Source organism: Dendrobium catenatum, unplaced genomic scaffold (assembly GCF_001605985.2).
Source record: "Dendrobium catenatum unplaced genomic scaffold, ASM160598v2 original_scaffold_254917, whole genome shotgun sequence".
NCBI classification, from domain to species: domain Eukaryota; kingdom Viridiplantae; phylum Streptophyta; class Magnoliopsida; order Asparagales; family Orchidaceae; genus Dendrobium; species Dendrobium catenatum.
In genome coordinates this window covers 338,259-361,609 of record NW_021573316.1, presented here as the reverse complement: position 1 = coordinate 361,609, position 23,351 = coordinate 338,259, and the positions used below count along the sequence as shown (strand labels likewise).

Here is a 23,351-nt window from a genome sequence, read left to right as displayed (position 1 = left end):
TCAGATAGTTCTTCCCATTTAGACGATAGGAAGGTTGAATGCTTTGAAGGTCACCTCGTCCTTGGTGCACCATCGTCTCCTCAGTTTGTTCAATACTGTCGGAGGAATTAATTTCTGACATTATGATAGTAATCAAGACTATCTGTGTGTCTGTGGTTAGCAATGAAGGCTTCCCAAAAAAAAAACTTTTCCTTTTTTTTTTTTACCAAACCAGTCGAGCTCTTTAAAAGCTCAGATCAGGACTAGGTAAGGAGTCGGGCTCCAGAGAAGAAGCCGATCGCTCCTTTCGCATGCAGGGAGCCGCTTGCACGCAGGAGGCTTCTCTTCCGGTCGGATCGGGACGCCTTCGACGATCGGGACTAGGCAAGGCTTCTCTTCCAGTCATATCGGAACGCCTTCGTCGATCGGGACTAGGAAAGATCGAGCGGTCGACTTCCCAAGTCGCGCGCGTGGATCAGTCGAAATCGCACGCAGGGCGATCGAGCGGTCTTTCCCTTTCTGTTGGATCGGGAGACTCTTCTTCGGCTCCTGTGTGGCTGTTCGACTAGGCTCCTTCGGCCTTCCTCTCCGATCGGAAGTTCCAATCAGAAGTTCCGATCGAGTCGCTCCTTCCGTCCGAGTCTGCAGCGATCAAGTTCGGATGCGAGCTTCTACTTTTCTCTTTCTCATCCGACGATCTAGGATCGTTGTTCTTCAACGGCAATTAAGGCCGTTGGCTCTGATACCATGTTAAAAATGGGAATTTGAGAGGGAAAAGCTTGAAATTATTCATTACAATCTTCCCTATTTATAGATCTATACAAGATATCCTAATGAGGAAATAATAAATTGCAGAATTAATACATAAATAATACATAAAATCTTTCCTAAATTCGTCCCCTCATTATGGCGTGATCCATGAGAGTATCCCACGGATTGATCATTGTTTCCGTCGGATCCTTTGCACTGGGAACGGCTGGATTTCGACAGCTGGATTTCAACAGATTAATATTTCTTTTGATCATTCTCAAGTTTGCTCGTTCTCATTTAGCATGAATTAACCCATAAAGTGCATATTTGAATCTTCTAACATAGACTCTGTTATGCTGGTTCAAGTAGAGCCGGCCTAGCCGGCCCGTTGGACGGCTCAATACATCTACAGGAGGTGGAACAAGTCCACCTTCTCCCATGCGTTCCGCCAAACAGAAGGGGCCCACCCCATCTAATTGAATTTCAAAGGGAATAAAGGGGGGAGGCTTGGCTTTTAGGAGGGAAATTGGATTAGGAAAGTTTGGGTATTAAAGTGCATGAGGGAATTAGGGAGTTTTATGTTTTGATTGATTGGGAAATTAGGGTTCTTGATGCTTGGGCTCTAGACTCTCTTGTCTAGAGATTTGGGAGAGACGATCCTCCTCTCGAATTGAGGATCTCTTGTATCTTGCTTGGTGTTTGTTCCTTTTACTTTCTATAAAGACATTGCTATCGTGTGCTCACTTTTCTACGACGTTTCTACATTTGTTTCGCTGTTTTTACTGGTTTTGGTTAGGTTTTCTTGCGAGCTCAAGTAGATCGATAGGATTACTTGCGAACTCAAGTATTTCCTATCAGACTCATGTCACCGGCTCAATAAGAATTTAAATTTGATCTGAACGTGCTTTATTCTACGTATTTGGCTCTATACTAATATCAAACCCATCAAAAAGTTTTTATGCTTTTTCCCCTGCTCCTTAATCCCCTTTCTTTTGTGCTCCAAAGAAAGCTCTTTGATATTTTATGAGAAGAGAACTAGCAATGCTAAAACAGTTGATGATGACTCAATCTCATTTGCAGAGATCTACAAATAGACTATCCTCATACCCTTTGAGTTAACAATCAAGAAGTTGAAGAAGAAAGCAACGATGCACATATTCCTTATTAGCCTACAGTTTCATCTTCTAGAAGAGGGAAAGGTACAAAAATTATCCCAAATGAGACCCTCGAAGCTTCACTCATAAGTTTCAATATGGGTTGGAGATACTATTAAGGGGGAGTTGATCTCCTTTTTCAACACTTATCATCTAAGTGTCAGCACAATTGAGATCAAATTCACGTTACATTCTTCACGTTGTCATCAATTTATTCACCAGCTAAAATGCCAAAAGGCCATGGATATGCTTTTTGATCAATTTTGACAATGGTGAAAAGATGGGGTTTGTTTTCCTCACTACTAAATGTATGATGTTACAAAGCAAGGTCAAGCTCAACAGAAAAGCTTGGTTAATGAGTGGAAGGATAAGCAATTGAGAGATACTCAACCTTGGACAGCCCGGCGTCGCCCTGAATCACCATCCTCCTTCCCCCTACCACCAGCTCCATCCGCAGTGCTCCCCAATTGACCTTGGTATCCCCCTAGGTCTGTAGCCACTTCATCCTCAGGATGACATCAGTGCTTCTCAACTCCAATGGGAGAAAGTCCTCCCTCACCTAGATCCCCTAAATAGTCAACATTACTCCCTTACAAACTCCTCTAGCAATCTCCACCTTTCTAGGACCCATCATCACCCCGTAGCCCCCAACATCCACTAATTCACTCATAACAGATCAACAATCTAATTGGAGATGAAATTATGGGTTGCCCCATTGTCGATCAACACCACCACCTCTCTATCAGCTATTTCTCCCTTCACTTTGATGGTGTGATTCGGGGTGAATACCACCACTGAGTTTAGAGAGACTTCCGCCACATCCAAATGCAAATTCTCCTATTCCTCCACCACTTGCCCGCTCTCTCATCCCTCTTCAGTTTCCTCGTCATCAAAGATGGCGAGAACCTAAAGAGTTTGGTATTTACACAATTACACATATGCCCTGGCATGTACTTCTAGTCACATATGAAGCACAACGCTCTTGCCCGCTTCTCCTACAACTCCTCCGTAAGCTTCTTGAAATTTCCCCCAAATCCCTCTCCTCCAGACTTCTCCTTTGGTACTTCATACAAACCTCCCGGTGCAGCTTCTTTGGGAGCTAGAAAAGTGGTATTCATCATGTATGATTCCCCCGAGCTACTGCCTCTAGCCCCCCTCTCCAGATGCTTTTGGTCCTCGACCAACTGTGCCAACTCGATGGCTTCCCCCAAGTCATGTGGCCTCATCACTCTAATAGCTGCTCTGATCTCTGGTTTAAGCCCCTCCATGAAGTTCCCCCCTAACATGGTCTCAAAAAGTCGATCTAGCCTGCTAGCTAGGCACTCAAACCGATCACGATACTCTGCCACGGTCCCCTGTTACGTCAGGGCGAAAAACTGCTCATAGAAGCCCCCTCCCTACTGGTTCGAAAACATTCTAGTAAGCAGTCCTTAAACTCTCTCCAACTCCGGATGGGTCGCCTCATGTCCCTCCACTGATACTAGGCCAGCCCTTTCCCTTCTAAGCACAATCCAGCAGCTGTCAAATTCTCCTCCTTTGTAAGTCCATTGACCGCAAAGTCCTGCTCTACCTTGTATATCCACCCATGTGCATTCTCTCCCTCAAAGATGGGCATCTTCAACTACCTTACTCTTGGGTCACCCTCGTTTCCCTTGAATCCTCCGTAGCCCCATGTTCCTTGAAGATGAGGTGCTCCCCAATTGTCACGCTCTTCCCTTTGGCGCTCATACCCAAAACCTTCTTCAAATTCCCCTCCTCTAAAAATCAACACCCCATCGATCGTAATCCTCCCTTCCCCTTGCAAAATCAGCACCTCTTCGTTTGTACCCCATGCTTCTCTTCTTCCTATAAAGCGACTCTAGCGGAGGCATCCCATCTTCTCCCTCCAGAATTTCCACTTTCGAATTTTCCCTTCCCTTAAACGGATGAGGGTTTCCACCTCTCCCATGAACGCCGATGGTTTCCTTCGCTTCCGATGTCATTGGATTTGGTTTGGCTTCAAGCAATTGCTTCTACATGTCTCTTACCACGGTGAAATATCCTTCCATCCTTTCATTGACGGATGCAATCTGATTTTGAAAATCAGAAATCTTCTCTTCAAAATCCGATTTGAGTTGCCCAAATTCTCCCTCCAAAACTTTCACTTTCCTTTCAGCCATTGAATCTCCTTCCTCGACATGCTCTGATACCAATTCGATAGAAAACCGTCACCAAAACAGGGAAAACTTGCAAAAAATTAGAGAAAAACAACACGTTTGAGCAAATTTTGATGAAAACTGTAGGAAAATCCAAAAAAAACACTTGAAATTCACTAATAATTGAAAAGAAACAACCTGATACAATGAATCTTCAATTCAAGAGGAAGATTCGACTCTTAAAATCCCTAGCCTAAGATTAGAGCCCCAAAAGTAAACACAAGAGATCTCAAATTTCAGCCCAAATTCAAGATAATCCTAACCCTAGCCAAAAGGAAAATACTTAAAAGCAAAAATACAATTACTTAATACTTAATCCCTAAACAACCCCACATTTGAATTTTCTCCCCTAAACCCATGCTCCCATCAATGCTTGGGCTCCACCACTGTTCCGCCCCCCTTTAGGGGCCCACCTCCTGTAGCAAAGAACCGGTCCAGGATCAGCTTGGGCCGGCCTAACACAAAGGTGGTTGGCCATTACGACCATATCAACAATCTCAAAGTATCGAAGATCAACATTACAATTATTTTTGTTGATGTCAGAATGATGTTAAATAGTTAGGGTGGAAAAAAAGGGGTCTTGGTATTGACCAACCTAATCCACCCATCATTAGAGATTGGAGTTCCGTGAGTTAGGTTGCTTGACCATCATAGAAAACAAGGGTAACATGGCACCCACAAGGTTGTCAAATTTGACGAGGGCGAGGATGAAGGTTTTAGAAAGCCTTATCGTCGAGAAAAAGATAAGGCATAGGAAGAGGAAGACAATGATGAAGTTGAAACGGAGGATTAAATGAGAAGAGAGCAAAAAGACCTCACACCAAGATCACCTTCAGTGACCAGGAGCCTACTAGTAGAAGGGATCGATTGGAATTCTCCTAGGGGTTTTTGTGGAAGCGTAAAACTCATAGGCTCGAGTGTGGAGTTCGACCAAGTGGTTGTTGAATAAGTGGACTAGTAGGAGTTACAGATTTAGTGTTGCAGAAAGCATTATCGGTTGTGGTGACCGGGCAGGATGGTGTGAAAATGAGTCAGGTTATTTCCCAGTTGGAAGAACCAACTTTGTGGCCAGATATTTCTTAGCAGGCAGATGCTCTACACATGACTGAGGCTCCAACTATAAGTGTTATGTTTTGTGAGCAAGACGTGCTTGCCCTCTCATGGGAGAACAATATAAGAAGGGGTCACACTCATCTACATCTAATTCATAAATGACAATGATAGTCATTTTAGGATGGTGCTTGATGAAGTAACCCGTTGATGCTCAAATGGAATAGCTGAATACTATTCAAGGACTTAATATGTCGAGGTTTGCCCAAAATTAGTTGATGGGGACCATGAATAACTTGCCAGCAGAGGGATCTCACCTCCACATTGCAAAGCACTAAACCAGGGAAGTAAAAGATGAGGGAAGTAAAAGATGAGGCTAGAGAAAACTATTGCTGCCAAATCCACAAAGTTGATCAAGAAGTTTGACATAGATTGCTACATGGTGGAAGTAAAGCTGAAGGTTTTGGTCCACCTAAATTGGCGACTTCTTGTAGGAGCTTTAGAAATAGAAGGAAGGGCAATAACTAAGGTCATGAATACTAAATTGAAAAGGCAAATGGTAGTTTAACTAGAGTTGTTAGAGGAGAAGATCATAACTTGGTATAAGGACAACCCAAGCTTGTATAAAGATGGTGTTTGCCTTGGTCAAATTGGCTTCAATCTCTTGAGGAATCATTTGAGGAGTTTGGCTAATCTTCCCAGAGATACTCTAACCCATCACCTACAATTCTTTCACGAAAGAGGAAAAAGATTTGGAAGTGTTGTCAGAGACGTAAAAGGCCAACAATTTTAGATGTATGCATTTGTTTGTAACTTTTTTGTTTCAAAGCCAATCGAGCATGTCTAGCTAATCAAATTGTGAAGCCTATCATGTGTAAGGAAAAAAAAACTCTTTAGCTGTGAAATACAATTTATTTTTTCTCTATTCCATTTATATTTCTTCTCTATCTTCATTTTTAATAGTGGTGAATGTCGCAAGTAATGATTTGAGCCAAACCAAACTAGCTAACTCATCCTATTGATTAATTTATTCCTACCAGAAGGCATAGGGTTGACGAAGTAAATTGGATTGGTTCCATCAATAAAGCAGACACCATAGCCATGTTGTGGCAAACATGATGTGGTGGAGTTGTGAGGAACACCTAGTCACTATAACAGGCTCTCACTTAAACACCAGGGAAACCAAGAGGGATAACAATAGCTAAAATAGAGTTTTGTCCCATCAACTCAGTAAGGAACATTAAAAGAATCAATGTTGCCTCATCCCATCCTAGCAATGCTTTTGCAACCACAACATACTATGAACAAAAAGATCAAAAATGAAAACCAATATTCAATTATCCTCATAGTTAGTTGACCAAAGCACAATCGAAAGGGAATGTTGAAGGCAACCGACTTGCTTATGAGGGAAAAACGAGTCCGCCAAGTAGGTCAAGGCGGCTTCGAATTTCAATCAAGCATAGAATGTTGATGGTTAACCTGGCTCAAAAGGGAAGCAATTCGAAAGTCCAATCAGCTAAAATATCCTACCTAATGGTGTCAGTGTTACAAGAATGAAGGAGAATTAGCTAGGAATGTGAGGCGCACAAATGTGCTTCCCCTAAGAGAGTCAGTTTCCAATATAGAGTGGATGATTGTGAATCGGTTTGGTTGTTTTGGATCATTTTCCTATAACCACTTGATAAATCTCATCAGCCTTCCATAAAGGAAGTTCCTCTCAAGGTTTTCCTTGAGCTCGTTGAGTTGTTCACACTTTTTTTTTTTAATTTTATATGGAAATTCACCTCCCTCATATGACGTCTAATAGTTGCACACATGACATAAAAGTTGATATGACAACACATCTTTTGGGTTCCTTTGATAAGCCTTCTAGATAGTCATTCAGGTGACTCATTTTTCTTTATGTTCTTTCATCTTTTCTTCATTTTTGATGAATTCACTCTTTTGATGTGATGGATGAAATAGTAGGCTACTTTTTACCCCATAAATTATAGGTAGCAAGTAGCCTCTCTCAACTCATATAATTTGGTCTATATTGCATGTTCATGCTTAGGAGATCATCGAGGGTTTTGCCTTTGCTACTCTGAAGAAACATTCCTTTGGTCAGTGGTGTGTACCATCATAGGCCTTCAACTTCAAAGGACGAGGCACTTTGAAAAGTGATTTTAGGGGATTTATCCCATTTGGTGTCTTCATAGCCTAAAGGGTCAATTTCTTCATATCATAAGAAGGGAAATATTGGTGCAGAACAACTTGCCTATAAGGATTAAAGAGAAACATGCTATCTCTCTTTGCACATAGCCGATTCGAGAGCAGACTCAATTACCTATAGTGTTGAGTGATATTCTTGTTGCACCAATGCTTGAGACCAAAGTCTTCACACTATTTCTACCCCTTTCTACAACATCTACCTGTTACTATTCCTTTACCTCTTAATCTCTTCACTTCTATTTTTTTCAACATTATTATTTTCTCCTAATGGTTTCTTCCTCTCTATCATCATCCCTAGTGAATTCATGTTCTTCTCCAACAGTTGATTCCTTGCCTCTTCTTTAACTCTGGCAACATTCTTCTTGCCTTCGCAAAATTCTATGTTTGAAGCTTTTGTAGGGGTAGGCTTCATTCTTATTTAAGTGGGATATGCTGGAAGAAATGGTGGCTTATAGTATTCACCGCATTCTACTTCTTATGACCGACTTGTTCTTCTACATGTCCAGTCCCTCTAGCCCGCCTTAGGTTACATCAAGATTTGAGGAGTCACCTTAGATTCAAGATCACATCTAACTAAATCGGAGTTCTTTGATAATTGACTGCCAAGTTCACATGGTTAGCAGCTCATTGTTAGGTTACATCAATGTCATCTGGCAAAAAAATGACTTTATTAATTATCTACATCAACTTCCCCGTTGTTCCAAAAAGAGCTTTGTACAAGAACAATTCTATAGCAATTGTACTAAATTTTAGGGCTAGAAACTAAATTATCTTGTGTTAAGGAGATTGTTTTTACATTCTTAATTTTTGGGCTAGCTAAGCATGTCCTTTCGATCAACCTACATGAATTTTTTTTGTAAAAGAGATTTTGAAGTCATAACAATGATATTTATCTTTATTATCGCCTTTATCTTTAATTTTATTTTCTTTCAAATTTGAAGCATATATGATTGAGTGAATGCTCTGCAAGGATTCAAACCAGGAACCTTCTTAAGCCAACTCAAATATTGCTCGAACACGATATGGCATGTCCAACTAAAATAATTGAGGCTAGATAAATATACATGTAAATCTAGGATGAGTATTGAATAATCTAACCCTTGTGGAAATTTTAAGGAGAGGGTCCCTAACTATCAAGGCTTTAGGCAATCTTGACATTGTCATCTCAACAGAGTTAGCATCTTAGCTAAAATATGTTGGTGGTCACATTGGGAGTGATCCATGTGAAATATCTAGTCATCATGCAGGCCTTGGTTGTTGAGGCTGAGACATATCTCAATAATCTAACATAGGACTTTGAGGAATTGATGTATCCTCAGCTTGCCCTGCTTAGACCACAACTAGAAGAGCGGGATGCCATTTGAAGACAGACGCATTTAGCATCACCCTAACTCACCTAGATGCTAAGAGGTAGATTATAGAAAAGACCAAGAGAATGAAAAGAAGTGATTGAACAAACCAAATCATTTTGAAAGTCTCAATTAGATTATTATAGAAATATTGATGAGACAAACCTTGATAAACTGGAGTTGATTAGTTGTGGCACTATCTCATTGAGAAAACGTTAATGCAAGCTCTCTTTATGATATGTGGGACAAACTTTCCACTTCATTCCATTCAACTAACTACTTCAACCTTCTCGAGTACCAAGCCACCAGCTAGAAATTCCTTAGACAAAGCATGCATTGAAAAAAACAGTCGACTAGGGTCTTCTAAGCATTTGATATGTTAGGGTGCTCCTCGGCTTTTCTCTTCAAAAAGATTGAGAATATTTTGCATGTCCCGCTCATTCTAGTTACTCCATTTCAAAGCATTATTTGTGGTAAGGGTTGCATTCATCACATTCTGATTAGATTTATGTTGACCTCTGGAATGAGGCCAAACAATATATATATATATATATATTATATATAAAGTATAGCCTAAATCATCACATACCTAACCCATGCAACTACTATATGCCATATAACATGTATTTCTACGTATATGATTGACAACTAGCCGTAATTGAAAGTTCTCTTGTTATCGAAAGGGGTAATTAATTATAGGAGCTTGCGCCTATAGGAAACCAGAACTCATATCATAAAGTCCTCGCAAAATGAGAGCGAAATCTCTGGGTAGTGTCTTATATATAAACCCAATATGCATTCCTAAAATTTGCCCCATAACTTAATCCATTAAAACTCCCTCGAAAGTCGCCAATATTGATCACATCATCTCCTAGCTAGATATTAGCAACACGTCCCAACTGGACGGTGAAGGAAGTGTTTTGTAGATCCATATTATATCATAAGCATTTGTGCTTGATGCCTGATTAACGTTGACTGGTGTGCTACAATTCCCTGCAGCTACTACAATGGCTGTCGTCGTCCCTGTGTACGACATGGAATCTGAAGGGCCTAATAGGAGGCCCCGCTCTGTTGAAACCTCTCCTCATCATGCATATCTGCCAGCGTCACGGGCTACTTATGCTGTTGAGAATCCTCGCAAGAGGATTTCGTCGGCAGAAGAATTTCTGTGATGACTGCCAACACAACTGCCTCATCCAACAAGCCTGTCATGTATGAGTGGCGTAATGCTGAAGCTTCCTCACTTGGAGGAGAGCTGACGAGAAAACAGAGGAGAAAGATGAATGTTGAGCTCCAAGCTCAACAGAACCTGGTGTCTGTACACCCATCGAATTTACTTGTCCAAGAACCAGAAGCCAATGTTGTCATCCGGAATAAGTTTATCGACTTAAGGTGGGAGAAAAGAAACAGCTCCACAAGTGAACTAAAGAAATCCTTCTGGGAGTAGCGTCGTGAAGTCCCAATACCCCGAAGAAGAAAGAGCCTGAGACCCTTTCGGCCCGGGTATACCGAGTCCTAAAGACTGTAAAGGACAAGGGATTAAACAAGTAGAAACTCTAACGACCATTGACGATTGAGAGTTTGAGATCATAAGGACCCCACCAAGGGAAAGATTACAACCTGTCGTGGTAGAGAGGAGAGAAAGAAGACAAGTCCCGTGTGGTGAACATCGAAGCGTGACACTTGAACCAGGGGTTCGGGGATCTGCCGGTGAAAGGTCTCAATGAAAAGGAAAGGAAATCTAGAGGTCAAAGCCTCACATAGAAGATAGAGAATAAATGAGCGAAAAGATAATCAACCTGGGCTTGACATCCGATGCAGCTTTCCGGAGATCAACCCCCGCCAACAAACAAGGTCAGAAGTGGGTTCAAAAGAAGGTCCATGATGACACCCGTCCCGACAATCAACACCCTGGAGAATCTCCCAGGGAATCCCGTTGTTTACCAACCGCGTCGAATGAAGAAATCAACTTTGACCGCAGCCCATAGGTAGAGGATATCTTCTTACTCAACAATGAACCAGACATCCATGGATGATGCCATGAACGTTGAAGTTATCTATATGGTGAGACATGTAAACGTCGACGATAGCGCCGATTATGATGACAGCAAAGATGACAATGATTGATGGCCACAGACCAAACAAGTACATTAAACTGCCAAGAAGTAATAGGCTGTGAACATAGTGATCTCTCTACAACTGAGGTCGACTAGCTTGCAGAATATATGTAGCCATTCTCAGGAGTACCGAAAGATGCATAATTAAATATGACAATTTAATGAATGTAGTAAAGCTTGAAGAACATATAAGAAGTCCACTATAGGCGCAATGATAAATTTACAAGTAAAGAGATCATGAAATAATATTTGTAAATAACGGTGTCTCTTATTAATGTTTAGTGGAGTCGTCAGAAATCTATGGGCTCCAAAAATTCGTGCTCTGGCCTCCCCTTCTTTTGGGGGAGTTTTAACAGATTAAGTTCCGGGGTAAATTTTAGGAAGGCAGATTGGGTTTATAGATAAGACACTACCCAGAGATTTCATCATTTTGCTAGGACTTTATGATCTGAGTTCTTGTTTCATATAGGCGCAAGCTCCTATGGTTAATTACCCCTCCCGATAACGAGATAGAACTTTTGATTAAGGCTAGTCGTCGATCAAATACGTAGAAATACGTGTTATCTAGCATATAGTAGCAACATGGGCTTAGGTATGTGATGATTTAGGCTATACTTTTTTTTTTGCTTCATTACAGAGGTCAACAACTTAATATAGACCTTAATTAGAGTGATAATCTCAAACCCAAAAGCAAGTGTGGTGGCCTCCCTAGTGGTGGAGGATGGACTTCTTCGGTAAGCCAAAGAATAAATATCATGTCCTTTGACTAGCAACATTTCTTAGCATTTAACTTCCTCTTAAGGAGGCTAATAATTATTTTGTTGGAAGCCTCAATCTAGCCACTAGTCTATGAATTACTAATGACAAAGAACTTAAGATTGACGCATTAATCTTCAGTAAAATCTCCTAATTTCTTGTTACCGAATCGAGTGCCATTATTGATGATAATCATAAAAGATGGGCTAAAGTGGGTGAAGATTTCTAACCAGAATTTTCTGACCCCATAAATACCATCCTTCATGAATTCCTTCACTTCAACCCACTAAGTAAAGAAGTTGACAAGAACCAACAAAAGCATCATCTATTGCACCATATAAGAAGCAAACCAATGAATTCCACCCTAGCATGCGAAAAGGCTGGGGGCTAATGATTTATTATAGTTGATGAATAGGTTGATGAGGTATTATCGAGTAAACATGACAAATGAGATACCCGCTGGCGAAATCCATCATGTCTCATTTTAGAGTCAGACAAGAAAAACCTTTCATGAGAACCTTCTTAAGAAGCTTTTGTCCATCTGAGCAATTTTCTTACTCACCAATGTGCACTTCTTTTGGGAAATCTTCAGCCAAAGATAAACAATGGAAGGAGGAACCAAATAAACTCTTGCAAAAGTGTATGTCGTAGGGCAAGAAGTAATGGGATGCCTGAAGCCTAATTGATGAAGTAAAATTTCAACCGGCCAATAGGCATCAATTTATCAAGTAATTTCTTTAATAAGAGTAAGCCAAAAAGGGGGCTCGCCAACTTGTATGGTTTATTCTTGTCAATAGTTAGCAAGGTAAGCTAATAAATATAAGTGACATGTGGATTGTCATAATTCCATTAGAGATATGCTAGTTGATTTTTAATCATGCGAGCATGCTTCACCTCAAAGTGATCGAATTAGCTATCCCCATCTAGACCTTGTCTAGGTATCAGCCAAGGATGGAGTAATGAACTTGGTAAACTCTTAAGATTTGGTCAAGAGATAAGAGTCGATGTGAAGGACAAGCTTCTTTACTCCAATCTCAATAGTTAGGCGAAGACCTATAGAATAGCTTCATATTCAGATTGGTTATTGATTATGTCGAAGACGAGGCTGATGACAAAACTAAGGATGATTCCATTGTTGACCTGTACCGAGTGAAAAAAATAAAAGAGAAACAAAAAAAAAGAAAAATCACTCACCTACTCCCTGCCAGAGCACGTCGCCCCCACGTCGCGGCCAGTTCGCACGTCGTTTGCACGTCGACGTCGCCTCACGCATGACGGCCTCGCGTCGTTAAATGGCCAAAGGAATGAGACCTTCAGCCTCTTCCACGCTCTCGCTACGCTCCTGAGCTTTCTTCCTCTCCCGCGAAAGCTCTCACCCGCTCTCACCTTCTACGACTCCCTCTTCCGACTTCTTCGGCTCCGTCGTGCCCGGTCGACTTCGCTCCCTCTTCCGACATTCCCTTCCTGTTAGGATCGGAAGTTCCGACACTTTGATCAGAAGCTTGAACAAGAGCTCGCTGACGTGAAGTTAACTTTCTCCCCTTTGGCGCCGCTCCTCCAGCCACTTCAGTGGCTGTCCGACTTTGCCTCCTTCCACGACATTCCCTTCTCCCTACCTCAAACTACCCTAAACAAGAGGGTATGTTTTACTCATAAAATTCTAACAAGAGGATATGTTGTGGAATCCCCCAAAGCTTGCAAACCTAGACGGTAGATCACCTCATAGTCATCCGAGCGATATATATGTCCTATAACCATATCATGAATCTTGAGTAAGGAAAATGTCGTACTCATATCAAGAACCCTTGGTTTTGATGCAAGCAAGAATTCACAATCACTAAAAAAACCTACGTGTGTCATAACTTGTGTTTAATGCATAGAATTGGTCATTGGATGTGATCCTCATCCATATTAGGAATATTCCAAGTATCAATTTCTGAATATACTGAATCATGATTAGCATACTAATAGCTTGGAACTCTAATTTCCTCTTTGTTCAACATAATGTTAGCAAAGGAGAGCATTGGGATTACTAGAGAAGACAATAAAGAAGGCTATGCAAAAGTCTTTTCGAGTAAGTCCTACATAATATATAATCAGTCTGCAAATAGTTTTTTAGAAGCAACCCTTCATATTGTATAACTAGTCTACGAGTACCCTAGCTAGATACACCACTCTTTGTGCGCCCAAGTACACCTTTCATCATGTGCTCCCATCTTCTCTCTCTCATCATTAATTTCTCTCATCTTGTCAGCCTCTCCCCAATATCATCTTCTCTCAATAATTAGGTGTTTAATAGAACAAAGATTCACAAAAATTTGTTGAGATTAACATTATCATGGAACTCAATGGAGTACATGGTGAATATTCGCATGAAATGTTGCAAGGTAAAGGCAATTCACTTCAAATAAAATATAGCTTGTTGATGCTTCACTCTAAGAGGCATGACACCTTCTACTTCAATTTTAGTTATCAAGGAGGTTTGCTTTTTTTTTTTTTTTTTTTTTTTTTTTTTTTGAGCATTGAATTATATTATATCATAAATACTTTTGGGTTATCTACATATTCATAATATATAGATAGAAAGTCAGAAGAAGCAATGACCAATGGACAAATTCCATAAAAATGCTGAAGAGAACGGATATGCATTAAAACGACATATACAGAATCGCTCAAAGCAATACGTCCTTCAATGCAGAGGCAATAAGAGAAACAACCCAAGAATAGCTTTCAAACAAATTGAATAAAGCAACCAGCATAATCTAGAAGTGAGACCTGACTATGTTCCCATGCTGCATTTCCTTTAAAAGGGAGATCTCTCTTATAGCCGTACTGGGAACTCCCTCATCTTCCTGTTCTAACCTTATCTTCTTCAAAGCGATCGTCTCATTAGTGAGCTTGTCCCGAGCTTTATATACCACTCCGTATGTTCCTTCTCCAATCTTCTCCACCTTCTCATACTGTAATAGTAAAAAAACACCCCACCCCCATCACATTTAATTCTAGATCATACAAAATTATGCCAAAATAAGGGCAAACACAAACAGACACCATCCATGCCCCTAATGCTCACCTGGTCCATTCAACCACCGCCGCAGCTCTTCACCGCAAACAACAATGATTCCCCCTATAGAAACAGAACACGACAAAGATGAGAAGTCCACTAATCAAATCAAACAGTAGGGCAACCAAAAAATCATAACCCTCAAAGGATTCAATGCTAGAACCCTAGAATATAAGAAATTTGCCGGCATTCACAAGGCAAGTGCCGCTTCTTCACCGATCTATTTATTTCCTTTTTTCACCTCAATTTCTACAACGGGAGATACAGAGAATCGAAAGAGAATAAAATAAAAAACAATATCTCTTCCAATTGAAAATCGAATCCATGTTCTACAGTAACGCCCTGCTAAACTCGTGCCGAAAAGATCCATTAGCTAACAACCACAAATGCAAGAATTAGGCATCGGAATATGAGGCCTGCACTGACCCAACTCGTTCTAAGGAGCACGAGATGAACTCACTCTCCTATCTCGAGGAGAAGCGCGACAGATGCGGCAGGAGCTTTATCGCCTTCGCAATCTTGGTCCCCCCGCCTCCCCCCCTCTCTCTTTCTCTCTCTCTCTCTCTAGCCCGAAATAGAGCTCATATTCTGCAACCTGGGTCGTCCCTGTTAATAATCCCCCCTCTCTCTCTCTCTCTCTCTACTTTCTTTCTCCCTTAATATGGCGAGTAATTTGCGCAAATACTAAACAGTGGAGTTAGATTCGCACGTGGGACAAAATACGAGTTGCCAATCCGGTGCGGCATGGATACAATCTTTCTTATGCATCACTATTGTATTATAAATTAGTCATACCGAGTATCCAGCCCTTGGATCAGCTTCATGATTCAGATCACCAATAAAGATCATTCAAAACACAACTTTCAAAGAACATCCAAGGGCACGCAGGTATTTCTAGGTTTTTCCGTGTGGCAGAAGGTTCATAGGAGGAAGAGATCAAGAGAGTATTTGACGTAAATCTGGCTTTAATACTCGCTCGCGCATTTCATTTCCATGAACTTTCAACGGATTGATTTTACACGTGTCGAATTATGATTGCAGTTGCGTTAGTGATTTGCTGTTTGTACTGAACGGCTGATGAAATTGGCGAGGCTGGAAATGCGTCTCACGAGCCTGGTGATGGGTTCGGGGCCTTCGGGCTGGAACGGATTAGGTGGAGTTGTCACGTGACCCTCACGAGCTGCTCGGCTAGGGGGTTATGACTGGAGTTTGAGGGGATTGGCTGTGGAGGCCAAACACGGAAGAATGGAAGACGGTAGTGGGGCTGGACCACCGCCACGGCTGATGCCAGCTTTTCGAGATTTTACAGTTAAAAGGCGCATGATTGCGAGGCTAGAGGCGGGGACCACCTAAAGTCAAGGACGTGGTAGACAAGCGGGTCCCACGTTGAAAGCTTCTGGTCGCGCTTGGTCTAGCGTTTATCAATGGCCGGCGTTATAATGAGTCATTATAAAAAAAAAATACTCATTATTAATATTATATTATTCACTACTTTAATAAGTGTGGCACTTCATTTTATTATTTTTCTTTAAATTTATTTTCATTAAAAAAACTAAAATGCATTTGATAATTATTTTTTATTTATATGAAAATAAAATCTATATATATATATATATATATCAATTTATTTATATGAGACAAAAAAAAGTTTCATATATTGGTTATCAATCTGAGTAGATGACACTATAATCATATTGAAAATTATTATTAAGTCCAAAAAGAAAAAAAAAGAGAGAGAGATGGACAATTAGAGAAACTTTGAAAATTTTATTAAATTTGTATTAAATAGTATAAAATTGATGTGCCATAAGCCATGACTTAGATCAAGATTTAGACTTCATTTGAAATAGTTTTCTTATTGTTTTCTAAAGCAGCTATTTTACATAAAAATATATTGAATTATAAATTTTTGTACTTACAATGGAAGCAATGTATATCGCTGAAGGAATAACAAGTGCTCGTTCGTACACTCCCAACTCATTTGATTCTCCTAATTAAACAAATTCCATAGTGATTCCAAAGCAAGAGAACCTTAATTAGAAGTTGCAAGCTCTCGAGCAATATACTTATCAACCAAGTTATAAGAATCCTTTTATTTTGATTTTGGATGTAGCTTTAGTAAAAAGTATTGATGAAATGGCTCAAGCTATTGTAGAGGAGAGAGAATAAAAACTTATTTTATTTTGCAAAGAAATAGTTCATATTATGATTTTCAACTCCATAAGTTCTGCTCAAATCATTTCAAAAGTCTTTTGCTAGTTACATTCATCATTCCTCTAAGAAGAGAAAAAAAAAAAGAGTATTGATTACTTCTTATACACATGTGGTTCCCATTTTGAAGGGAAAGAACACTATAAAAGAAAGAATGTGCTATCTTTAAGGTTCAAATTCCCAACACAAGCAAACATTATCGTTAATTACATTCTAAAATGATAAGACTTAAGAAAACTCTTAATTAAAACCATGCAAAGTATTTAAATATTTTATTGATGGTGAAAATTACTAACCTTTCGGAATATCAAAAGGGGTAGAGTCAACTCGAAAAAAGATAACGGAATAAGTTCAAAGAGAATAAACTAAGAACATATAATCTTAAACATTTAGAATGTTCAAAGATACCATCATAAATGGGATTGTTATATTTTAAAAAATATATTAATTTATGTTCAAATTAATAAAATTATTAAAAATAAAACTTACATTAATCTAATCAATAATTATATCATTACTTGAGAACAACCCTAATTGAGGACTTCTAACATCTCATATGAAATTAAAAAATATATATGAAATAAAAAATAAAAAAAATAAAATAAAAAATAATTAAAAAAATGAAAACATAAGCATCTTTTAAAACAAAACCTTTAGCAAAATGGCGAGGAAGACAAAGCTCGCGCCCCATGTTATCGAGGTGAAGTTGGAGCAGCAGCCCCCTAGCGAACCCTCCGACGAGGAGGAGGAAATAAGTCAAGACGAAGATGAATCAGAAGAGGATGAGGAGGAAAATAATGAAGTCGAGGACGAAGAAGAAGAGGATTTATCGAGCAAAGAATCCATCCGTAAGCTACTCGAGCCTTTCGGCAAGGAGCAATTGACGGAAATCTTTAAGGAGGCCGTCGCAAGAATCACTCTCTCCTCTCCCGTATAGTGAATGAGGCCGAGACCGACCACGAGCACCGCGAAATCTTCGTTCATGATCTTGACTGGGACGCCACTTCCGAGACCTTAGCCGCCGCCTCCTCTCCCTTCGGTCAGATCGATCGAGGATTGCAGGGTCATCATGAACCAACGCACCGGGCGATGTAAAGGCTATGGTTTCGTTCTCTTCCGCACCCGGGCTGCGGCGAAGCGGGCCCTCAACGATCCCCTGAAGATAATCGGTGGCCGCGTGACCAAATGCCGGCTCGCTTGCTTTGGTCCCCCTGCCGCAGCCGGGCAAGCCCCAGGTTCAGCAACAGTTAGGGTTGGGCTGCTTAATCCTGCAGCAGGCTTGTCTCCTGCATTGAGTGGGGGAGCTGCTGGTGTTTCTCATCAGCCTTACCACAAAGAGTGACAATAATTAGAAAGACCAAAGCTACTGTTACTAACTTCATAGCTTCAAGCCTTCATTTGCCAACGATGAGAAGAGGTTGGATGTTAACCAAAATAAGGACTTCATAGATTGATTTTTGCAATTTTGATCTTATATGGATGAGACATGAATTGATAGCAACTGCATATCATATCAGCCCTGCAATCTTTTTGGTCTCACTTAATTGGAAAAGTTATTCTGTGGAGACGTTGGACGGCATCCGGAGAACAACCGAACGGCTCCACGTCATTTTTTTGCTCGGTATCAGTGCTCAGTACCGCTGTATAGTGGGTGATGTGGTGCATTTTGATTGATCTCCGAACCGTTCAGTGTTCGCACAAAATAATTTCTCCACTTCATGAGTGGCTCCCTCGTCAATACAAATGAATTACATTTGGCAACCGATAAGGTAGGACCTTATTTTATGTGGACTCAAAAAATAATTCCTTGGTAATTAAGAAATGAAAAATAAGAATTCAACCATGGAGGATAGGACCCCCTACTTCAGTTGGTAGGGTATGACATCCTGGTAGCTAAACTGTGAAATGACTCTTTGGAGTATAAAATAAATAAAAGATGAAATTCAACTCGGAGGAGAAGACTTTCTCCCTTTCTCCCTCAACTAATAGGCTAGAACCTCCTATGGAGTGAACTTTAGAATGACTATTTGGAAGTCAAGAAAATGAAATGTGAGAATTCATCTATGAAGGAGAGGACTTTCTCCCTTAACTAATAGGGTAAGACCTCATATCGGGTGAACTCCATGGTCGGCTAAAATGATAATAGCCCATCTCGGGAGGAGAGGACTTTCTCCCTCTACCAATAAGATATGACGTTCTATTGGGTGAGTTTCATAACATGTTAAAATAATGCAAGTTCATCTTGAGAGGAGAGGGCTTTCTTCCTAAACCAACAGGGTAGGACCTCCTACCAAGTGAGTTCTAGGGGAGTCAAAATGAGTTTTCGGACCGGGTTCCAGTCGAACTCAGAATCGACCCGAGTCTAAACAGGTTGACCCGAACCTGACACAGTTTTATAAAAGGGTCAGAAATTCAAAACCGAACCCCACCTGTTGGGTTACCAGGTTGACCTAACAACCCGTGAACCCGGACATGAATGCGGTAGGCTCACTGCGGAGCTTAGTGTGGACTAAGGAGCAGTGCGGGCAGGGTCTAGGTGTGAGATCGCACTGTGCAAGGGCAAGGTGAGCACGAAATCGCAGACTGCAAAATCCGGATACGAAGCGAGCGACTGAGCATGGTGCGGGTCTTGCGACTCTGGCCATTTGGGTGCTGACTGTAGAGTCCAGACGCGAGGAAAGCGCCCGAGCGCTGTGTGGGTCTGACCATCTGGGTGCGGATTGCAGGACACGAGGTGAGTGGCGAACAAGGGATGGCGTTGTGGGGAGTCTGGACGCGAGGCGTGGCTAGTGCGGCGTGGGTCTGGGATTGGGTGCGGACTGTGGAGTTCGGAGTGCGGGCGCAAGGCGATCAGGCGAGTGGTGCGGGCTAGATTTTCAAGTCAACCCGGGTTGATTTCAAGTTTCGGGTCAACTCGAACTCGACCATATTTTATAAACAGTTCGGAAAACAAAACTCGAACCCGACCTATCTGGAAAACGGGTTAACTCAAATATGGAATTTTTTGGGTCGGGTCTGGGTGGGGTTTCGGGTCGGGTCAAATATTGACACCCCTAATGAGTTCCAAGAAAGGCTAACATGATGAGAGCTCATATCGGGATGAGAGAACTTTCTTACTTTGTTGAGAGGGTAGAACCCCCAACAAGATGAGTTTCCATGGAAGATGTAAGTGCCTCTAGATAAGTCACATTAGTGAGAACCCATCTCAAGAGGAGAGGACTTTATCTCTCAATCAGTAGGACACGACCTCCTGCTACACAGAAGACAAATAATAAGAGCTAATATTAAGAGAGGACTTTCTCCCTCTAATTGTATGGTAGACCTCCTATAGGTGAGCTTCCATTGAATCTGCAAGTGACTCTATGGGAGTCAAGAAAACAAACACTAATCTGAACCTAATCATGAGAGGCTAAGCTGAGACACCAAGATTGTGTCAAGCAAGGGAGTAGTACAGGTATTTCTTCATGTGTGCTGAAGAAAGAAGTTAATTATTCATGTGCCTGTGTCATAAAGAGGTAGAGAATGGGAATCTCCCTTAAAAAGAAGCCATATCTGCCAAAATAGAACCCAAAAGAATCAATAATACAAATGGTTTAAATATAAATGAAACCAATCAAAAGAAACATAATAAAAATTGCTAGAGATATGCTCCCTAAACCTGGGAAAACCTTTTTATCAAGACATCTTGTGTGTGTGTATGTGTACATATATATATGAAATTTTTGTTTTCTAAACAATCTCTAAGTAAAATAAAAGTTAGAAGGATAAAAAATCTCATGGAGCAAAAGTATTACTTTCAAGAAAAAAAATGAGTACATTGGACCAAAAATAAAATGAACATATCACATATCACAAGGAAGAAATGTTTCACAATACTTTAATAAGAATCAAATTTGCATTACAAAAAAAAAAAAAAAAACACAGAATAAGTATCCCAACTGCAAGCAAATTATGTCAACATATTGATCTTACATTGCTAGAAAACAAATTTTTTTTTTTTTGGAATTCTAGAAAACAAATTATCAATTAGCATTTTCGTTAAAATGCTATTTACAATATAAAATTTAATCTACTTACAAGGCAGCAATGATCCATCTCCTTTAGTAAATTAATTGGAATAATTGAAAATTAATAAGCTGTAATCATTCATAGAAAAGTAATAAGCTGTTATCATTCAAAAATCTGAGGAAATGAAAGAAAATGATTCCCACAGCATAAATATAAGCTTTTAATCATTTGAACTCCAATTCTACCAAAATCAATAGAAAGATGTAGCCCACTAATGAAATAGTATTTATACAATGAAAATTATAGAACATATTTAGAGATGCAAATGCAAAATAAAGTGAGAAAACTCAAAGGCAAGGCCAGAAAAGCAGCCAAGGGTGACTAACCTAAGACTAGCCATAAAGAAACAAATTGAGATTACTTGAAGATTGACCTTTACAAACAGTCCATCATATTGGTCTTCTTCACATCATTGAAGTCCTGTACCAAAACCTTGCATACTTGCACTCAACAAGCCCTTTTGGATCGAACGCAACAGAGAGAAGATTTGAAACAAACCAACTTTCATTTATCCTGTCATAGTACAAATTAAGAAGCAAGGAGAGCTATATAAAGCCGTGACAAGAGGAACCCAAGAGCTATGTGGAAGAAAACATCCAAGGCATATGAAAGGGCTGTTCATTCAAGTTTTGTGGGATTTTAAGGAACCATTGTAGGTTTTTAAGTGAATATAGGTAGTTATAATGCCAAAGGCTTAATTATGCATAGAATTCAAAAATCTACCCACATTTATTTTGGAGAAAGAGAAAAGGAAAGAGAGGCATTCATGAAGTGGAGGATGCCGTGGAGGTCAAAAAGATGAGGTTGAAGCCAAACTGTAATAAATTTGTAGCCAAAAGCTAGATCAACGGATTGGGCTCCATCATCACAACATATGCATAGCTTACAAGACTTAATACATAATACCACATGACTAACATTACAATAAACCAACAAAATAAAAGACCAAACTCAAGATGACAAAATAAAAGACCAATAATACACAAGGGGGAAAAAATAAAGATTCATAGTAAAAAAATAGAGTACACATGTAGATACTAGGTACAATATAATCTAGACTCCAAACTAAAGATGCCAATTCGTGTTCACAGTTTGCATTTGCATCCAATCCAAAAATGATAAGGCAAGAATATAGTCAAACCAAGTTAGACCATTTTATTAAACGGATAAAAAAATTCAAACCAAAATAGACTCGACCAAACCCAAGTTTGACAGGACATGGCACGGAAAATATTTAAATTATGATGTGTTAGTATCAACCAAAACCAAAATGAAAATGGCAACTTGATTTGGCCATGAAAACCAAAAAAGCAAAAAAAAAAATGATTTTATATGAGTTTTTTTCTTTAAAAAAGAAAGAATCAAATAATTAAATCATTATTTTCAAGTTAAACCAAATATAATCCAATATTTTTAGATCAACTTAGTTGGTTTCAACTCGACCCAAATTTTACATGGGTTAAATCAATTTTTCATGTCAAATTTGAGTTGGATTTTTGTTTTCAAGTCCAATATCAACACCCTTGCTTAAATCTCATAATAAACTAATACTCAATCTATCTTATATCATTCCAACAAATATGTTTGATCTTATTTCAAGCTATAAATAACCTCATTATAGCCCCTACCTACTTTCATATTCGAGTATGACTCATGAGCATCCCTACAAAGATGACTGCAAACTGAATTTTAACTTGTTCGTTCATACTTTACTCTAACCTCAGGTTTTTAAAACAATTTTAAGGCTATTGATTTATGTGTTTTAATCTATGATTTCTAATCCATGCAATTTTCAATGCAGATAAGTTTTATGACGGTCCAGAAAAAAAAAAGTTTAATGGGATTATCTTCAAAATATCACTCCTTTGATGAACTTCAAGCATATAGCCTCAGGCCTTCGATCATAAAATTTTGATATGAGAACATAAACCTTAATGACTAGATGTGTTAAATCAGATTAGAGAAGAGAAGTCCCACTTAATCACTTGGTTAGAGTTACATGCAAATAGTTTCAGGCTGCAACCTATTTTGGTCTGTAGAAACCACAAATGGCATGCTTAAAAGGAGCTCCCAGATGTTCTAAATTTAATTTCCTGAGAAGGTAAATGCGTGCCATGTTGGAGAAAAACCCGTCTTTGAAAAAGAAAATTAAGAGGTTCAATTAGCTTTAGATTCATCTCTTATGAAGTCCCCCAACATTATGATGGGTGCTATGAGTACGTGTGAAAATTCCTAATATATGGGATCCACGCCGGCCTCTCATCAAGCAATCTATGCACTCTGATTATATCATGATTGTCCACATCAGCAATCCGTGTGTTCTGATTATTACTATTTTGCTTTAATTTTAATTGTTTCCTTGATTTTAGGACTAGTATTTGATATTGTAGCTCCTATAAATATGTATATTTCTTCTCCTTTATTTATCTTTGATTTTAACATGGTAT

General features: G+C 39.7%; 2 protein-coding genes across 3 annotated transcripts in view; one reads left to right on the top strand and one right to left on the bottom strand.

The window, feature by feature from the left end:
* LOC110103529 (cell division control protein 2 homolog A) overlaps positions 1–15,256 on the bottom strand; it is a 24,957-nt gene extending 9,701 nt beyond the window's left edge. The window contains exons 1-3 of one of the 2 annotated variants that reach the window (XM_020832285.1): positions 15,052–15,256; positions 14,635–14,688; positions 14,337–14,521 (exon numbers count right to left, since the gene is read on the bottom strand). In XM_020832285.1, coding sequence (XP_020687944.1) covers positions 14,337–14,521; positions 14,635–14,643 — 194 coding nt within the window. In that variant the 5' untranslated portion in view covers positions 14,644–14,688; positions 15,052–15,256. The remainder of the gene's footprint in view (positions 1–14,336; positions 14,522–14,634; positions 14,689–15,051) is intronic. The other variant, XM_020832286.1, reaches the window with a different exon arrangement.
* A 2,241-nt stretch (positions 15,257–17,497) lies between these two features.
* Positions 17,498–18,363, top strand: LOC110103538 (UBP1-associated proteins 1A-like). Its single transcript, XM_028692675.1, is given in 3 exon segments — positions 17,498–17,684; positions 17,735–17,880; positions 17,882–18,363. Coding segments are annotated over 3 exon segments (630 nt in total). The 3' UTR covers positions 18,179–18,363.
* Positions 18,364–23,351: the final 4,988 nt, after the last annotated feature.